Here is a 19026-nt window from a genome sequence, read left to right on the forward strand (position 1 = left end):
TGTCTTCTTTGGCAGCATTTGCCTCAAAGAATTCCAGCAAAACAGTGAAGCATGACCAGCCCTTCCTGAACCCCATTCTCAGTCAAGCTGTGCTTTTTCTAATGTTTCCCTATCTGAACCTTGAAATTACTTTCTGGAGTTCTCTGCTAAGACTTCAGCAGAATTCTAGCATATCTTTATTCTGCTGCTTACAAATGAATCAAGTAAACTTGTGAAGTCTGCTGACACTTCAGCAATTCTATGCATTTCTCAAATTAAAAATGCAAATATTAATACTTCTCAAAATCTCAAAACATGCAAGTGCTTCACATGGTAAGCCTTTCTCACTCCCACACTGGACTGGACAAATTCTTCAGAGTACCAGTCTGCGCAAAAGAAATGTAACGGCGTATTACAAAACACAGATGATTCGAAGAGAACTGACGTACACACTGACATGTCAACTCAGGAAAAGAGCCAAGATTTTATGTTTCCTGCCTTCTGTACCTCATTCACTCCATATAATACCTCCCTATTGGCTTAAAAAATTGTCTTTAGTATAATGTTGAAACGTTAACTACACTATTAAAAATGAGTTTAGATGTAAATCATTCCCTTGCAAGGCAATGGGCATTCCAGTACATAGCAAAACAAAATCCTAGTGGTATTTAAAGTATTGCTCAATCAAGAACTTCAGCAGTCCACTACATAAAAGTTTATCACCTCCATTACTATTTATTGCTCAAAAATGAGTATATTTTGACTTGTTTATCAGTAGGCAAATAAGGGCAGACTGTCTTCCACAGCTAGTAAATTCATATTCCCTGTTCCATGACAAATTCCTAGTTCAAGTCTATCACAATGATTACACGCAAGGATCAATACATTTTCAATGTTGGTTTACCTGTCTTTATCCTTCAACAGAAGTTTATTCTCCTACACTATAGATCTATTGATTGTGCATTGTAAGGAATTTAAAATATAGCATTTCATTAAAAAAAAAAAAAAGGAAAAAGGCTTATTTTTTTCTGTGCACCATCTTGAATGTCCAATATTGGGTTACTAGTAAGTAAGACAATATGTGAGAGATGTGGGTATATCACGTATTTATAGTACTATCACAACTGTAGCCTATGGTAATTAGAAAGAAGTACAATCATCAATGACAAACATGAGGCCTAGGAATCAAGGGTAAAAAAAAAAAAAAAAAAAACAACAAAGAAATTTTGTACTTTTGTTCGAGGCTTGTGCACTCACAACACTTTGTTTTAGTAAAGGAACTTAGATAGTGGTAAAATCCCAACTGAAGGAAGATTAAAAAAAAAACAAACCCAAACTTCGATAATCTAAAATGGTGACTGTATATAACAGCACATAAATTAATATGCATGCCCGAATGAATGATGATTTGAGTTAATCCTGCTTTCTTTGCTCTCTTCTACAGACTTTGTTTTGCTCTCTTATTGCTATTTCCTCCTTAGAAAAGCAGGGAACTAAGAGTCTTTTGGTTTTATTGTTGATGTTTTACTTAGTTCAAATCCTCACCACTCTCTGCTAACACAGCATTTTGCAATAGAACCCATCTAGTTCATCACTGAAAAACATCACTGTTAATTCTGTGACTCTGTCCAAGCAGCCATCCAAAAGATCAGAACCCAGAGATGTCTTTTCAGAAACGAATTACGAAGAAAAAAAATCAGGACACAAAGCTCACGAAAACTAAACCACAGGAAAACATGCTTATAAGTTTTTACAAAGTAAGATTCCGTAAAATTGTACTTCAAACATCTATCCTGCTGCTTCTTGTAAAAATTAAGAATACTGAGTCTGCATACGTACATGCTTTTATATAAATCATGAAATCATTCACATACTATGAAAAAGTAAAAGTGTAACAAACTTCCAACAGAAGCCCCAAACTTTTGGACAGCTATACGTAGCAAATGTACAAATATATTTGCCTTCTTGCTACCCAGCCTTCCTCCACCACTACTGATACCTTCATGCTAATTTACCATTATTTCTTCTCTATTACTTTCCCATTTTATTCAGCTACTCTAATTTATACAGCTTCCAGCTGCACAAAATGGCCACTTACTAGGGCACATTAGCATGAGTGCTGAATTTTTCACTATCCTGTGGAAACAGTGGAAGGGCAATACAGGAGCATAGTAGCAAAGGGACTGGTAGTAGAATGGCAGTACAAAAGAAATGCTCACCCATCTCAAAAGACCTAGGCTTGCAGGGAGAACTCCACAAGGAAGGGATCTCCAAGCAGAGATCCTTCCCCAGTGCCAGTCAGCCCTTAAATGAGGCCTGAGAGGTGCAGCCAGGCTCCACCCCTTCTGCTAACACAAGTGAATTACCTTCACCTGTGCTCCCAGGGCTGACCTGGTCCTTTTCCCAAGTGCTCAATTGGTTCAGGCTGTGACTCAGCAGTTACCATACACTATCTAATAAAATTATTCAGTAAATAAATTGGGAAAAAAAATGCAAGAATTGACTGCAGGATACAAATGCTAAGCAAATTTTCTAGTAAAGAAATATTCTTACAGATGCAGTACTTAGTGGGAAATTCATCATTATGTATATATTCTTTAAGTCAATTAGTTCCAGAAATACTGGACTGAAAACTTAGCATGAATTTTAAGTTAAGTGTGGCTAAAGTTCATCTGGCTCTTAAAAGAGATATTTTAGTTCAAAATCTTGATATTCCTCTGCTATATACATCAATACCTCAAGCTGGGTTTTTTTGTATTCTCTTAAGTACAGTGAAATTCTCGGTGTAATACTGCTAGAGCTCTGTGTGCAACCACACACAAGAAAATGTTTTCTGTACTTAATAGCAATATCTTGCCTTTTGATAAACAAGGCCACCAGCCAAGCTCCAAGATCTCAGGAAACAGAATCACAGAATCACAGACTTGTAGGGGTTGGAAAGGACCTCCAGAGATCATCGAGTCCAAACCGCCTGCCAAAGCAGGTTCCCTACAGCAGGTCGCACAGGTAGGCATCCAGGCAGGTCTTGAACATCTCCACAGAAGGAGACTCCACCACCTCCCTGGGCAGCCTGTTCCAGTGCTCCGTCACCCTCACTGTAAAGAAGTTCTTGCACACATTTGTGTGGAACTTCCTATGCTGCAGTTTCCAGCCGTTTCCCCTTGTCCTGTCTCCATTCACCACTGAAAAGAGTCCAGCCTTGCCATTCTGCCCCCACACCTTAGATATTTATAGACCTGGATCATGCTAACTCATGCTGTATCTCCCAGCTCATCAGTAGCTGCTGCTCAACTCTATCCTGAAAGCTCAACTCTATCCTGAATTCTGATAGTGGTTGCTGGTCTTCCCTCTAAATACTTGATAATCTCAAGTAGCAGCCAAGGACAGTCTGCACCTTAGAGGATGGCAAACGAGGAGCCAAGAGTCACGGCTAGGCAGGCAGCAGAATCAATCTCACCAAAAAGGAGTCAGAAGTTGAGTCATCAGTTCATGGCCAAGTAATCAGGATCAGCAGCAGTCCAGCGATCACACAGTAATTCACTGATGAGCCACGTCCAAAGCAAAGTCAGTGTGTGAGGATGAGTCTGAGAATCAAGATAAAAGAATGGCTGCAACCACAGCTGCAACTCTGCTGCAGGGGAGCTCAGGAGGGGGCCAAGCACAAGATTTCAGGTTTAAAGTCACCCTCAGGTGAAGGAGGGGGAGCCCAAATAGAAGCATTTTAGGAGCAATTTCTTGGAAAGACATCTTAATGGTGAGCTGGCTTTAACAAGCAGCTAAATGGACCAACAGTCAGCTCTTGCTATAGGCAAGCTAATCAGTCAGGAAAAGCAAATCTTGTGTATGAAAAAAAAAAAAAAAAAAAAAAAAAAAAAAAAAAAACATCAACAAACGAGTCAGGCACTTATATCTAGGAGATGGCTTGGGGTGCAAAATTCATGTCACCTAAGGCTTCAGATGTAAGCTCATAAGAATCATGATAAAAAGGAATTTAAAACATAATCCCCATTTCAGTTGCCTAAGGCTCTCCCATTTCAGGCTGCTGGCTGTTTTGAACTCTGCTCCTGTAACATAATGATCCTTGTGAATTAATACACCATGACCTTCAGTATCTTTGTTCATATTCGTCTCCCGGTTCTGGCACTTAGAACTTAGCCATATCATCACTGCCTGCCTTTGTGTGAATGTAGCCCTTATTCCATACGTAAGCTTGAGCACAAAAATGGTTAATCTGTTCAGCATATAAAAAGGGGTCTAGAATCTACTTAACTTACGAAGGGAAGAGTTCAGTAGCCAACCACTCCACTTTGTTGGTTCTGTTGACATTTTTAAAGAAATTAATTTTTAAAATTGAAGGACATTAAAGATATTAATGAGAGACTACCTTTTTTTTTTTTTTTTTCATCTCTATAAGGGGACATATAATTTCTATAATGAGAAACACCCTATTCACAAATCTGAAATTTTCAATTTGAGCCTCAAAAGCTTAATTGTAGACTTGCTAGATTGTGTTTCTGGTAGTAAAGTGTGCATTTCATTTCAAAGTTCCTATTTGCTTGAAAAAGAAAGGACTAATGAAAAATAATTTTCATTTTTGTGTCAATAATTGTCAAACTCATTCATTTTGTATTCTAGTAAGATAGAAATATTACACACAGTGACAAAAATCTTTGCTCCTTGTAAGTCATAAGAATTTCACACTCGCTTTCCCAAAATTAGGACTTGATCCCAGTATTGTAGGGATCAGTTCATATCAATGAATTAAGATAGCAATTTGAATTTGATAAAATTCTGTGAGATTACCAGGCAGTTGTTTAATTCACTGAGGTATCACTGCAAGACAAAACTCCCACTTACCTGTTAGCATATTCTTTTCTCATGTTAAGGTATGTGCTATGAAAACAGTCAAAACTATTTCTGGCAACTACACAAACTATTAAAAGAAAACAGAGTTTTGTACTATTTCCATTAAAAAACTTCTCCTTTCTTACTCATTCTATAAATGCTATAGGAGTCAATTATCAAGGTAACTCAAATCTCCTGAGATAGATGGTCTACCTTTTTGGGGCCTCTCCAGCACAGAAGTTTCCTGACCATTCTTTTTAGTCTTCTTTGGAGGTCTGTAACAATTTTCTATGGACGTTTTACTACTTCTTTTAGCCCCATTTTGTATTTGTCGCATTAACTAACCCACATATGCAATTTTACTCAACATACCACAACTTCTAATTAAATCATCACATCATTTCTTGTCCTCTGAATTTGCCCCCTCATTTAATTCTGTATTCCTGTATTTTAATATTAACGCAGCTAACCAAGAGCCAGTCATCTGTTCAATGTTTTGTTCTGAAAAATCCCTTCATGTTTTCAACATTTTACACAGATTCTTTTCATAAAAGTGAATCTCCTTTCTTTTCTTTAATGCAGTGCTTTCTACCTATATTATTCACTCCAACTTAAAAAATTACTTATCCTCTAAATATTGGCTAATCTCTCTTCCATCTTTCACTACCTATCCTTTTGCTAAAACAACACACATAAAACTGAATACTAGAATTACAAGGCTACTTCCCTGCTAATTTCTTATACAGATATGGTCTGTCAGTTCTAGATGACTTTGGACCAGCCCCAAACAAAAGAAAATATTCTGGGTAGTATAATCCTGCATGGAACAATGTGATCTGTATAAAAAATCACTTACTGAATCACTAGCACCTCTCTCCACTCCTAGGAGATCTCCTATCGAAGTAATGCCTGAATTAGTGTAGAGTGATTTGTGGCTTTCCAGCTGTCAGTCATTAATTCTTAGGAAACACAATATACAATGCAATAGTACTCAGTTGAAGGTTGTAGTCTGCACTGCTTTAGGAATAGTGTAATTTACCTGCTGAATATTCTTGAAAACTGTTTTCAAGCAATAACTGCAGCCCATTATTTCTATAACCCCTCAATCACATTTCACTCCTGATGAAATATTGTGTTGGTCACAAAAACTCATAAAGCAGGCAGGGTAAGGAATTCCATCTATGGAGAATCTGGTCTATGAAACAAATTACTGAGTTGAAGACAACAGTTTTGCTCCAGTATTTTAAGTTGCCCACTCATGTTTCTTTGGCAGAGAGGAAAACAGAGACAAACCCAGCAGCAGGGACTACGAAGTGACTTGGAATTCTAATCCACCTTTGTCATTTACAATCCAACTGACCAGTAACAGTCGCCCTATTTTAGAAACAATATTGAATAGCTATAATTCACTGCTAACTGCCCCATCTCTTCAAACAAAGCCATTACTTAGAGCCAGCACCAGAGGCAGGATGTGTTGTGACATTCCAGACCCGTTTGAGTATCCAAGAGTCTGGGGACTTACCTTCAGGCCAAGCCAAGGAGCTGCTTGCATAAATCCAGCCAGGGAGTCTCTGTAATGCCTGCTTCATCACGAAATTTTGGCAAAATCTATGACAAGCTCAGTTCAGCCAAAAACACAGCACCTTTAGGCATGCACTGTAGCAGAACTTGAGCACATAAGGAAGTTTGCTGTTGGAAGCTCAGGCACCTCTGGCTTCCCAGGAATCAGAGAAGGCTGCCTAGGGATTTTTTTTTTCAGGTCTATTGCTTTCTTGAATTTACCTGTTAAATAGTCTGAACTGCACGTTGGCAACCTAAGATTTTTTTTCCCCATTTAACTCTTCCAGAGTTAAGATGTAAATAAAAAGATAGCAACATGATGTAAACACAAAATGAGCATCACTACTAATACCAGGGTTAACAAAGTGTAACCATAGCTCAGTGTTTATTAGGCACCATGACAGCAATTATTTTAAGGAAGGATTTGAAAACAATCCTTCAAACATTTTTATGGCAAACTCCTCCCATACTCAGGGGTTTTCATGCCTTTAGCTATTACATCTGCAACTGAAGCTAACTGTGAAATTGGCAATTTATTTATCCCATGGCACATACACACATATTTGCAATAGTAAAAGTGAGTAAGGGTCTATAATGAATACTATAATAATAATAACATACTATGTTAGAACCCTTTTTAATCAGATTTTGTCATCCAGCATTTAATACCTGCAGAGATTCTCATGCTGACTGAAACACTTCTGTGTACTTTCTTGTTGCCTTTATCACTAACACTGTTAATAAGATGCTGTTATTTTCTAAACAAAATAATAAGAGCAGTGCCAAAACAAAAAGACAGTACAAAGAAAAGTTGACCTTAAAAGTAACACCAAGAACTGCAAGGAAGCAGAAAGTGCCACTAAGTATAAAACTTAACAATACTGGCTCTCCTAAGGAATGCATGTACCTGTGAAAGTATTTTTCATTAAGATGCTATCCTTACAAAAATTCCATTAGAATTTGTAGTCTATTTTTTGTATTGTTATATTATTTAAAAACAAAACAAAACAAAAAACTGTTATGGAAATTAAGTATTCCTGATAACTTACCTATGAATTTCAAATAAGATTGAACAAGGTGCAAAGTTGCTTGAAAGATGAAATTCATAAACATAAAAGCATACTGAAAGTGTGTTAATAGTGAAAAAATTATCTATACCATTCTGTGTACATGACTGTCAGTAACTGAGGCTTATCAATCTGAAATCAAGATGTAATGATGCATTATTCTGTTTTATATTTAGATGTATCTGTAAAACAGAGATTTTAGTTTAATGAACAATGAATGTATAGATGTTCCTAAAAAGAGTGGAATCTGAGACATCAGAATAAAAAGTATCTTATCTCTCTCATTCATGCAACATAAATGGAATTTATTCATCATCAACGTTTCTTAGTGTTTTTGTACGGAATTGAAGATAATATCAGAATTCAGAACTTTCTATTTCATGCAAGGTAGCAGAATATGTAGCAGAATATGCTTTGACATTTTCTTGAAAAAAAAAAAAAAGTACTAATTTTTTTACAGTTGCAGTTTTTTGTTTGTTTGCTTTTCAAAAGCAGTAATTTTCTTTTTACACAGCCCAGGATATGGTTGGCTTTCTGGGCTGTGAGGGCAGCCCAGACATGGCATGCTGGACATGAGCCAGTAATGTGCCCTCACTGCACAGGAAGCCAACCATATCCTACGCTGCATCAAAAGAAGCATGGCCAGCAATGCAAGGGAGGTGATCTTGACCATCTACTCTGCACTGGTGAGGCCTCACCTGGAGTACTGCATCCAGATGTGGAGTCCTCAGTACAGGAGAGACATGGGCCTGATGGAGCGCATCCAGAGGATGGCCAAGGAAATGATTCAAGGAATGGAACGCCTCTCCTACAAGGACAGGCTGAGACAGCTGGGGCTGTTCAGCCTGGAGGAGGGATGGCTCCAGGGAGATCTGATAGCGGCCTTTCAGAATCTAAAGGGGAGCTACAAAAAAGAAGGAGACATACTCTTTAGTGGGGTCTGTAGTGATAGGACACGAGGAAATAGTTTGAAACCAGATGAGGGGCAAATTTAGGTTGGATATAAGGAAACAGTGAGGGTCACTGTTAAAGTCACTGGCATACACTGCACAGAGATGTAGTGGAAGCCCTGCCCCTGGAGACATTCAAGGCGAGGCTGGACCAGGCTATGACAAACGTGATCTAGCTGTGGATGTCCCTGGTTTTTGCAGAGGAGCTGGATGACATGATCTTTAAAGGTCCCTTCCAACTCCAAGGATTTTTGATTCTATAATACCCGTAGACAGTTTGAAAAGTGAGCAATAGTTGCTGAAAGTTTAATGAGTGGCTCCTCTCCTTTAAAGGTAAGATTTTTTAAAAACAATTTTACTTGAATTAAGCTATTATTTCTATCATGACTTTAAAATAAGAACCCATGTTACCTGTATGGCTGTGAGGATATTGGCTAGCGCCTGCCCATATGTATCATGGCAGTGAACAGCAAGGGCATTCAGAGGGATTTCCTTCATAACAGCTTCCAACATTCTTTTCATACTTCCAGGAGTCCCCACACCAATTGTGTCCCCCAAAGAGATTTCATAACAGCCCATACTGTACAGACGTTTAGACACCTGATCAGAAACAGAAACAACAAGAGATCAAGATGAAAGAGTGAAAATAAGGTCCAGAATATACATTAAAAAGAGTACATTTCTCTACAGTTTTAGTTTCAGTCACAATGAGTGGGCCTATATATAAGAAAACCTCTATTCATTCTTCAAAATTGCACCCCAAGAAGAACATCCCATAGATCCTCTCCTTTTCAAGTTTATAGGTCCGTTTCTACATATGGAAAAACCAGCCAAGCAATCCATCAACAACTGCTGACTCTCCCACATAATCTAAATACGATAGACTTTACATTGTGAACTAAGATTCTGTCAAGCCCTTTCCCAGCATTTTCCTCTCTCTGGGCACTTCCCAGTTGTTTGTTTTTCTCCATGTACTTTCCAGATTACAAACTGTGTAGGGTAAAGATCTGCCTTTTTGTTTGCTTACTACACAGAATCTAGCATGTGGCTTAGTTAAGACAATAAATAATTAAGCAGCTTGATTTGGCTTTGTCTTGGTACTGAAAACATCAATGAAAACTGAAGTTTTAAGATGCTTGCTTTTCACGAAGCCATTCATTAAAATACAAATAAAAGCAAAACTGTAAGTCAATTAATATTCAAGTTTTTAAATCCTTTTTTTTTTTTTCTTTTAGTAACAAACAAAACCCCATACTTGTTGCTGTTCTTACAGAAATAGTGCCCTAAATGTTTCAGGAATTATGTCTTTGCTGAGTTCACTGTGTAAATATGAGATCAGTTTGCACGAGGAGAGACATACACAAGAAAGCAGCAATTATGTTTGCACTAAATATATTGCTTTAGAAATTGAATGTAGGAATTTCCTATTTTAACTTTGTCAAATCTATTTGGAAAAGGCTTCAAGTGATTTACACGTGCTGAGTATGTTTGCCTCCTTTAGCATTTCCCACTGTGCATCAGCGATCCCAACAGGCCACTCCATTGGAGAGGAATCCTGATCTGGACATCAACTGTTTAGAAACGAAAAAACACGACTCTTCTCCAAGACAACTTTGGTTGCACTGCTCTTAGCCGTTAAAACAATTCCAAGACTTCATCAGCAGGATTGCTGTGAATACGTCTGAGGAAGCTGACAAAGTGCTGCGTTAGCAGTCCCAGAAGAACTGGATCAATATCATTGTTCACTTAATTCAAAGAACAGCTGAAAAAGAAGTTCAAGTGGTCCGAGTTGTCTTGCTTGTAGCCTGTAAGTGCTTTAAGCCTGTAAGTGCTACGACCATTGCAAATGTAATAAAACTCCTGCTTTACAGTTGAAGAATGCTTTGGTCTTATCAATATATATTCCATATATACTTAAGAAAAGGAGGGACATTCACCAGATTGCAAAAATGAATTCTAACTGCATCAACACACTGCATATAAACTGGATCCATTTAAACTGGACTGCTGTTGTAACACAAAATGGATCAACTGCAGTTAGAGGTGAATTACCCCCAGTTAGTCCCCAAACATCAGTTTTTGTTTTGTTTTCACATTCTTTTCCATGCTTGATTCATTTTATAGGTGAGTATTTTAGTGATGACCAGGAGAGTATATCAACTGCTAGAAATCCTATTGGATTCCCTTCAATCCTTTGCTGAGTTCTTCTGTCTGCAGCTCCCTGAATATATAGTCCTGAAAGAAGAAAATAGGAAACTCTGCTAACAAGCTGAGCTCATTATTGTCTTAGAGACATAAGAGAAACATGTTTAGTTTCAAGAAGAATGTGCATGCTTAAGAAATGAATGAGTTTTTCATGCTGAATTTTCTGATCTACCATACTAAGAGGCAGCTCATTAGTTAAAAAATTTTGTAACTTTTCGGTATAGATTTTTGAGAATGTGTTATAGGTTTTTAATTGGACAGTTGTGTTCTGCACTACTGAAGAGTTTTTCTTTGCATCAGCCTTGGGCTGCTCCCTCTGGGAGTACTGCCCTGACACCAAGCACTGATCAAAATGGAAGTTGGTGACCCAACACTGCAACCCCAGAGGCATGTGAATAATTTCACTGTTGCAAAGAAAATCTAAAACTATACTCTTAAATTTAATAAAAAAGGCCTTAGTCTAGTTACTAATACTTTGAAGTGAGTAACAACAAAAAAACACTCTGCAGTCTTTGTGATGCAAGAGAAACTGCAATAATATAAAACAATGTTAAAAAAAGATTAAGTACATTTTCTGTAGTCTGATCAATGAATGGAAATTACTCCATAGTTAATAACAATATGAATAAATACTATTACGAATAAATATTTATATGGAAAACAGTTAATCAGAGACTATTCCAAGAAGAAGCAGACTGATAAAAAAGATTATCTAGTTTTATTTTAATACATTAAAAATGCTTTGTTTTGTTTTTTTTTTTCACTTTCAAATAAAGAACTATATGCATGAACCAGATGTATTCTATATGCATATGAAGCTTGGAGTCAGTAGATAATTGTAAAATAGTTATGACCTAGTAAGCTTAAAATGCACGTAGGTTGATGATCCGCCTCTCTCTGCTAATTGCTTTTGCTTCACTTAAAGCTTCTGTTTAAAAAAAAAAAAAAATCTGTTCTCTCTCATGACAGCATCAAAATAGCATAAACCTTTCAATCATAGCTGTTGATTACCGTGCACAATCAGACGCTCCCATCCCAAAAAAGATGATGACCCAAGAGGCAGATCTCTGACAGGTTGAGCAACAGGGCCAGTAATTTTGATCATTTTGGTTCAGCAAAGGATGAGTGCAGATGTTCACATAAAATCCATTAACAGCTAATCAGATATTTCTATAAAAACATGAATGCTTGCTGAATCAAGGCCTGAATTAGTAACTTTAATGAGGAAGCTTTCATTCTTAAACTCATACACAATGGTGTAGAGGTACACAAAAAGACACATACTGAGATTTAGACATAAGATAGCTGTGTATGTAAATATACGCATGTTTGGAACGTTAGATAGCACTCCCACTGTAAATCTGAAAAGGGGCTTTTCTGTACAAGGAGAATACCTAGTTTAAGAAAACAAGCAACACATGGAAGGAAGCCTGTTGGGGAACATGATATTGCAGTAAGCAATTTACCAACAGCACAGCTGAATCTGTCATCACCGCTCTAAGTAAAGCTGCGTCACTTCTAATTTTCACTTCATATTAAAACCAATTAATTTAGAAATACTGAGTACCTTCCAATTTAGCTATTTTTTCAAAGAGTTCAAGTATCATGTGGCTGCTGTGGGAGCAGAATTATCACAAGTTCCATCTGGAATGTACACCAGAAAAAGATGCATGAGAATTGGACCTGAAAGCCACACAAGGAGAACACAATAAATCAGACAAATGTTGACTAGCTGTTAGTGCTACCAAAAAAAGAAGTGCTTTGCAGATTTTGCTAAATCATCAAAAATAGGTGATTAAGTGTAACAGAGAAGACAAATCTTTCTCCAGGAGGAAAGTTGCATTCTGCCTTGTGCTGCTTAAATTCATCTCACCCTCAGTGCACTCTGCATCTTCCTGAAAAATGTAACACTTGTGTTCTACTCCCCAGTTTTTTCTGTCTGCTAGCTCTGCTAGCAAAGAAAAGGCCGGACTTCATTGTCCTTTATCCAAAATGGAAAAAATCGGTGGAGAGAGGTGTAGTTTATCACAGGAGCATGAGTTAAGTTGTAGAAAATCATGTTGGGCATGAGTTCATGTGTCAATCATGTGATTTGTATGACACATGCCAAAACACAAAGTTTTACCTGTGACTCTGCTGGCTGACTGTAAGAGCATACTCTTGCCAGCATAGAGTGAATCATCTCATACAACTTGGTACACCGACACGTATGCTTGGATCTACTTCTTTAAGTGTTTCCTTACTTTCTTGTTGAAGGAAATAGTACATTATACATTTTCTCATGACTGAAAACAATCAAAACACACAATTTTCCTTAGATTTGACCACAGATGGTAGAAAAAAAAATAGTGATGTTTTGCACCCACTTTTAGTATTAGCTGCATTTTGTGTTTGTTTCTCCTGTTATTCACTGAAGATCTTTTTTAGGATTAATTAGATAACATGACTTACAGACATTTTCAAATATATATTAATTTCATTACAAAGAAAAGCCATAATTTCACTCTTACTTCAGCCACTTTAGCTGGTGTGATGTCTCCTTCATATGGGCATCCCAATGCACAAGAAACATACCTACAGTAAAAAGAACAACACACAAAGATGCTTCTGTTCTATATATGCATTTCTGTAACTGTCCATGCTACATTAAAAAAAAGAAAAAGCTTAAATATAATTTTGAACAATTAAGCTAGTCAGTGTAGAAGAAAGTTCTCAATGAAAAGTTAAAATTACATTAGATGAAAATAGCAGGTTTCCCAAATTTCTTTTTAAATCACAGAACAAGATTTTATAGTTTTATTTTTGCTCAATATGTTACAAGTTGTAAAGCACTGGCAATGCAGCCAAGTTAACTCTGCTGCAGGAAACTTCAGTTTTTCTTGGTATTTCCTTTATAAGTTACAAGAGTCCACTCAAGTTTTGCCTTGCCTGGCCCACACAAGCTATTCAGAGGAAGCATCCTAACACTTCCTTCCTTGTGCCTGCTACCTGGATCACAGAGAGCAGTAGAAGGACATAAGCAACATAAAACCACCTCACCACTTCATCAGTAGTTGGAACTGCAGTGAATAGGATAGCTTTGGCCCTTTGTGCTGGCATCTCTGTCTCAGTGCCCCAGGAGAACTACAGCTTCATTGCTTGGGACAAGAAGAAATCGAGTAACCAGACTGTGTCTCTCAGCAGCTGTCTATTCCACAAAGCACAAAAACTGAAAGCCACAGATGAATCTTCCTTGTTCAGTCTTAATGCCGTGATAATGTAGAATTGGGTTTAAATTTCCTTTTCTCAATAACAATTAAAAGCCATGAAATTTCAATTATATTTCTAGTTATCTTAAATTGATTAAGAATAGGATTAAACCAACCAGAAACAGCCATTCAAAATCTAAGCATGTGCTGCTGTAGAGGGATTTACAACAGCTTCAAAGACAGGCAAAGCCCCAGCCCCAGTGGGAGGTTACTCAACTGCTTAATAGGAGAACAAGAGCCTTCATCGATCCCCTGTCATTTCCCTTCCCTCAGCACTGAAGAATATAACACAAAATTATACACTGTATAATGAAACTAGATTGAAAAGAAGCCAGTTTGTATGTAGTCAAGATCTGTAGGGTAAAATACATGTTTTTTCTTTGCAGTTGACAGAGAAAGTGATTCATAGAATGTGAAATCGGGACAAGTAACAGGCAAAAACTAATTGTGAAAAAATGTCAGCATTTTAATGCATGGAATATATTCCATCCTTCATTTATATATGGCACATTAGAACTAGCAGTGAGAATGAAGCAGATCCTGAACCTAAAAAACCATTGATTAGCCCTGATAAAGAAATGGAAAAGAAAGTTCATTTCCACAAAAGTGGTTGGGTCCATTACATCCTACTTGTAATTTTAACCCAGATGCCCAGTAGGCATGATTTCAATTATCTTTACATTACTATAAAAACCAGGTTTTTCAACCTCATCCACACACTTTAATAAATATCCTTCAATTTAGTTGTCACCATTTAAATTTTAACATTCCAAATTTTATATAAAACATTAGCTACTTTTAACAGTTAAGCACTGCTCTGCTTTTCAGAAACATGTAACTCAGAAACAACTGGAGAAAATTTCCTTAACTTTCTTGTCTGCATACAAAGAGTTTTTCAAAAGGTACCAAACATGACAAATGTCAGAACCAAACCAAACACACTGACTTTTAATGAAATGAATTTGCAATATCAACCACTGCACTCATTGTGAAGTGAGGCAAAACTAGTACAAAGTAAATACAAAATTTACAGTACTTATTTACACGTTCACTTTAATTATGTATAACTTACATGTTACTAGCACCTCAGCACCTTAGATCACTAAGACCTGCATTTTGTAGTGATAATGTGGCACAAGTGGCATCCTGAATGGCATATGGCAAACAGAAGTAAAAACAGGCCAAAAGGTACCTACAGAACAAGGAACTACTACTGCCTGTAGTTCCCATCAACAAGCAGAAACTTGCCTGAGCTCACATAATGCAGCTGGGCCTGCTGGGGTATGAAATTATGTGGTGACCTAAGGAATCTGCCTACTACAATGCACAAATCTGTTTGAGATTATGAACTCTCTGCATGCTTCCACCATTGTAACTAGAATGAAATTTTAAACAAGGAAAATACAGCAAATACAATCTAACTGGGCACCCAATATTCAATATTAGACTGGAGAAAATAGGGACTATGGAAAAATTAGCCAGGTAAAGGAATTCCTACCATAGAGAGCAAAGTTCTAAGGATAATGAAATAATCATTTTTAGTAGAGCTTGTCAAGGATAAACACTAAGGATTTGGTAGAATTTTGCCAAAAATACTCATTTAATGACTTGCAATTAAAAACGTGGTGGTTACATGAAATTTCTTGGTACTGTCCTTACCAAAAAAGCAGTGGGATTCTATGAAGAAAGGACAGAATCAACATAAATGAGACTCAATAGGCAGCAATGACAAAGGAATGAAATGCCTGAGACTGTAAAATAGTGAAATGCATATATCAGGATAAGCATTTCTAGAAGAGAATATAAAACATGAATTTCATTTGACAAGTTGTTATGTTCTCATTGGAAAACAGACATGATTTGAGTCATCCATAGAAAAAGCTGGAACAGATGCCTGCAAGGGCTGGTACAGCTAGCAGCAGTAAAGACAATCTCTCACGTGAAAAGAAAACACATACACAAATTAATAAGCTCGAGGAAGAGGAGGTAACTTTATATTAAAACCTATCTGTTATCTACAGATACATTTGGTAGCTACATTTTCTTTGCGGTATTTGAAATAATCCATAAGGCATAAAAAAAGAATCCAGTCAAGGCAAGGGCCTTAAGACCTCCACCCACACCCTTTCAAATTGCAGACAACCTTGAAGAACATGTAAAGAATTGCTTAGAAAGAAGAAAATTAACAAGATCGAGCTGCAGGAAGCAACAAAGGACACACATTTAAAGAAGAGCCTGGTCCAGTGCAGCAAACACTACTGACAAGGCAAGAAGAATGGAGATAGACTACTGTTTCTGAGATCCTGTCATCAGGGAGTTTGGTGAGAGCTGTTCCAGTTGCAAGCAAGGAACAGAAGCCAAAGTGTAGGAGTTATAGGAGAGAATCACAGAAGAGGGTCTCCAGACAGTAATTATAAACAGCGCCTTCAATGAGCTTAGAAATGAAGGAGAGATAGGCAATGAGATATGATATGAAGAACCAAGTAGGGTCAAAGGTGCAATTTTTAAGAGGCAAATGCTTGCTTATATTGCAGTGGAAAAGAGCCAGAGGACAACGAGAGGTTAAGAAAGAGAATAAGGGAGGGATGAAATAAGAGGGAGAACAGAACATGGGGTCACTGGGGCAAGTGGAAGGGGTACAGATGGAAACTAGACAAGAAACTCCTGCTGCTCGCCAGTGGAGAAGGAGAAAAGATTACGGAAGGGGAATGACAGAAGGAAGAGCACAGTGGATCTATTTTTCCACATGAGAAAAAGCAAGACATTGTGTGAAGGAAAGAAGCAGAGGGAAAAAGAGGGAAGAGTTTGAGCAATAAGTTATAGAGACAACTGGGATTTAATTTGGGGATTCACTTAAGTTAGAGAATACAGCTGTTTTCTACAAAAGATGGCAAGACTGAAAGAAAAGAGGAATTTGTAATGAAAAAGACTGTCTTGGTCTCAGGATATTCACCAGAGACACTCCTCACTATATGAGCAGAAGCACATATCTGGGAGTTCACAAACCAGACTTTGCAATGGAAGTGTTTAATTCTAAGTATGTGCTTAAATCTTTGCTGAATGAAGGCCAGGCATTTTAGTAGCTTAACTGTGTCTTTAGCATGCTATCACTGAAAGAACTCAAGCAATTGGGAGCAGAAAGAAGAACTTGCAATACGTGAAGTTACCTATAAAGCCGCCTTAGGAACACACAGGTAGATGCTGTTTTTCTCACTCAGGTTTTGAGACCAATTACTTCCTTTAGTAAAAAAAGTGATAAAAAGATCCCTACTTGCATCCCCAGGCAGAGTCTGCCCCAGTCTCTTGCATGTTTTTTCAGAATTCACTGCAGGTGAGGATCGTTTGAGTTTCTCCTAAATTGCCTTCTATGCATATAACAACAATTTAAAACACAAAACCCAACAAATTTACTGTGTAGTATTTTGGACAAAAATGCTGAACAGCCTCCGGGGATGGGGAGGGATAAGGAAGAGGAAGAGAGTTTTCAATTTCTTCCAATAAGCCAAAACTAAATTGCTGTGCTCCACAAATGCTGTAGACAGTATAAAGTCTCTGAGATCAAGGTGACTAGTAGCAGTGATAATCACCACACCAGCCCAATGACTGTGAAATGTAGGATACAAAACCACAAACAGGGTAAATGAACAAACTTTTCATAACCAAAGTGTTAAAATGAAAATGAATCCAAGCAGAAAGTCAACTCCATGTTGTAATCAGACCTTTGTCAGCTTGTTTCAGCAAGAGTTCAAGAGCCAGATCCACAGCTGCTACCACAGCTGGAAGCACAGAGCCTCCTGAGAAGCCAGTTGCAGACTCAGATGCTGCTGTTTCCTGTTTATTATTATAGTGTAAGTTCGCATATAATTTACCATGTTCACTGCAGATGTATTTATTTTTATTGGATGTTCGTGCTAAAATGTATATGCCTATCATTTGGTAAATTCATAATATTAAGGTTGATATATTCTGTCTCTTTGCAAAGGAAGCCATTTGTTAGAAACACACAATCTTTACTGTAAGGAGAGGGTAATACAAAGAGAGGGGGGAAAGGAGATTGTTCTAGAAACAAAATCTCCAATACAGCCTCAAAATGTGTAAATAAGTTCAGGATTTTTTTAAGTACTTAAAAAAAAAACGCCAGAAAACACCACTGAATTCTATGAATGATTTTTCAATCTCTCTAAAAACAGAATACTGAAGGGCCATTTCAGGGTTAGTAACTATGACTAATTATTCAAGCAATAATCAATAACATACTACCAAGCACTGCGTGGTTATCTATTTTATAATTTCATACAAACAATTATATCTAATTTTACACTACCACTTGCAATGAAGAGGGATTGCTTAAATTCAGAGAAGAGAAATAAGAGAAACAAGTAAATACACTTCTGGCCCTACAGTAATATTTCCTATCTTCCTGGCACCAAACAGATGAGTACAAATTGGTATAACATGGTTCCTAAGGAAAATCTCTCTTCTAATATTGTGTAATCATCCACCATGATGGAATTATTATAACAGTTCCTTCATTATTTTCTTAACTTTTGCGCAGTAGAGAGAAATGCACCAAGTCCCAACTCCTAACAGTTTCTGGATTCTCAAACTTCTCCAGGGGACCGTGACCAGATGGCTTAATACTGTACAGCCCCGTAGACTAGTTTACCATTTACACATTAAAATGCACTGCTTCCAAGTCTGTTAAATGCTTGTCTACATTTTGTTGTTCCCACAGTCTCAAACATAGACTCACTTATAGCGACATGAACGTGCTAAGCTACTATTACTAACTTTCTAAAGCAGTGATACTAATACAAATCACCCTCTTATTAATATAATTGTGGCTATGCCAAAGAACTCTCAATCTGGCCTAACAATGAGGGTTTAATGCAATTCAGAAAAAGCATATGTAGTCTAGCCCTAAGTACTCTAAAAAGCCAAAAATGTGAATTCTAAGTTCCTGTCTTTATTGGTAAAATATACACAGCTTTAAACCACATTGATCTGTGCAAAACTGCATTGTCGGAGTTTCATCTCATAGTACTTCTCATTGGGTACAGTGTTGTAAGGCCAGCCAAATGTCCTGTATTAAGGTATCTAAGGTAAACTGTCAAAAATGGAAAAATGGCATTATTGAACTGAATTATTAAGATCAAATTGTCTTGAAAATCA

At 37.3% G+C, this 19026-nt stretch overlaps 1 protein-coding gene across 2 annotated transcripts in view; it reads right to left on the minus strand.

Annotated features, from left to right (window-relative positions):
* The window catches only part of HMGCLL1 (3-hydroxymethyl-3-methylglutaryl-CoA lyase like 1), a 98185-nt gene that overhangs the window by 22006 nt on the left and 57153 nt on the right, over positions 1-19026 (minus strand). For both annotated transcript variants that reach the window (XM_042886746.1, XM_042886737.1), the window contains exons 6-7: positions 13117-13180; positions 8813-9001 (exon numbers count right to left, since the gene is read on the minus strand). In XM_042886746.1, coding sequence (XP_042742680.1) covers positions 8813-9001; positions 13117-13180 — 253 coding nt within the window. The remainder of the gene's footprint in view (positions 1-8812; positions 9002-13116; positions 13181-19026) is intronic.

Source organism: Lagopus leucura, unplaced genomic scaffold, assembly GCF_019238085.1.
Source record: "Lagopus leucura isolate 7727_CA_CO unplaced genomic scaffold, USGS_WTPT01 Super-Scaffold_73, whole genome shotgun sequence".
In the NCBI taxonomy this organism is placed as follows: Eukaryota; Metazoa; Chordata; class Aves; order Galliformes; family Phasianidae; genus Lagopus; species Lagopus leucura.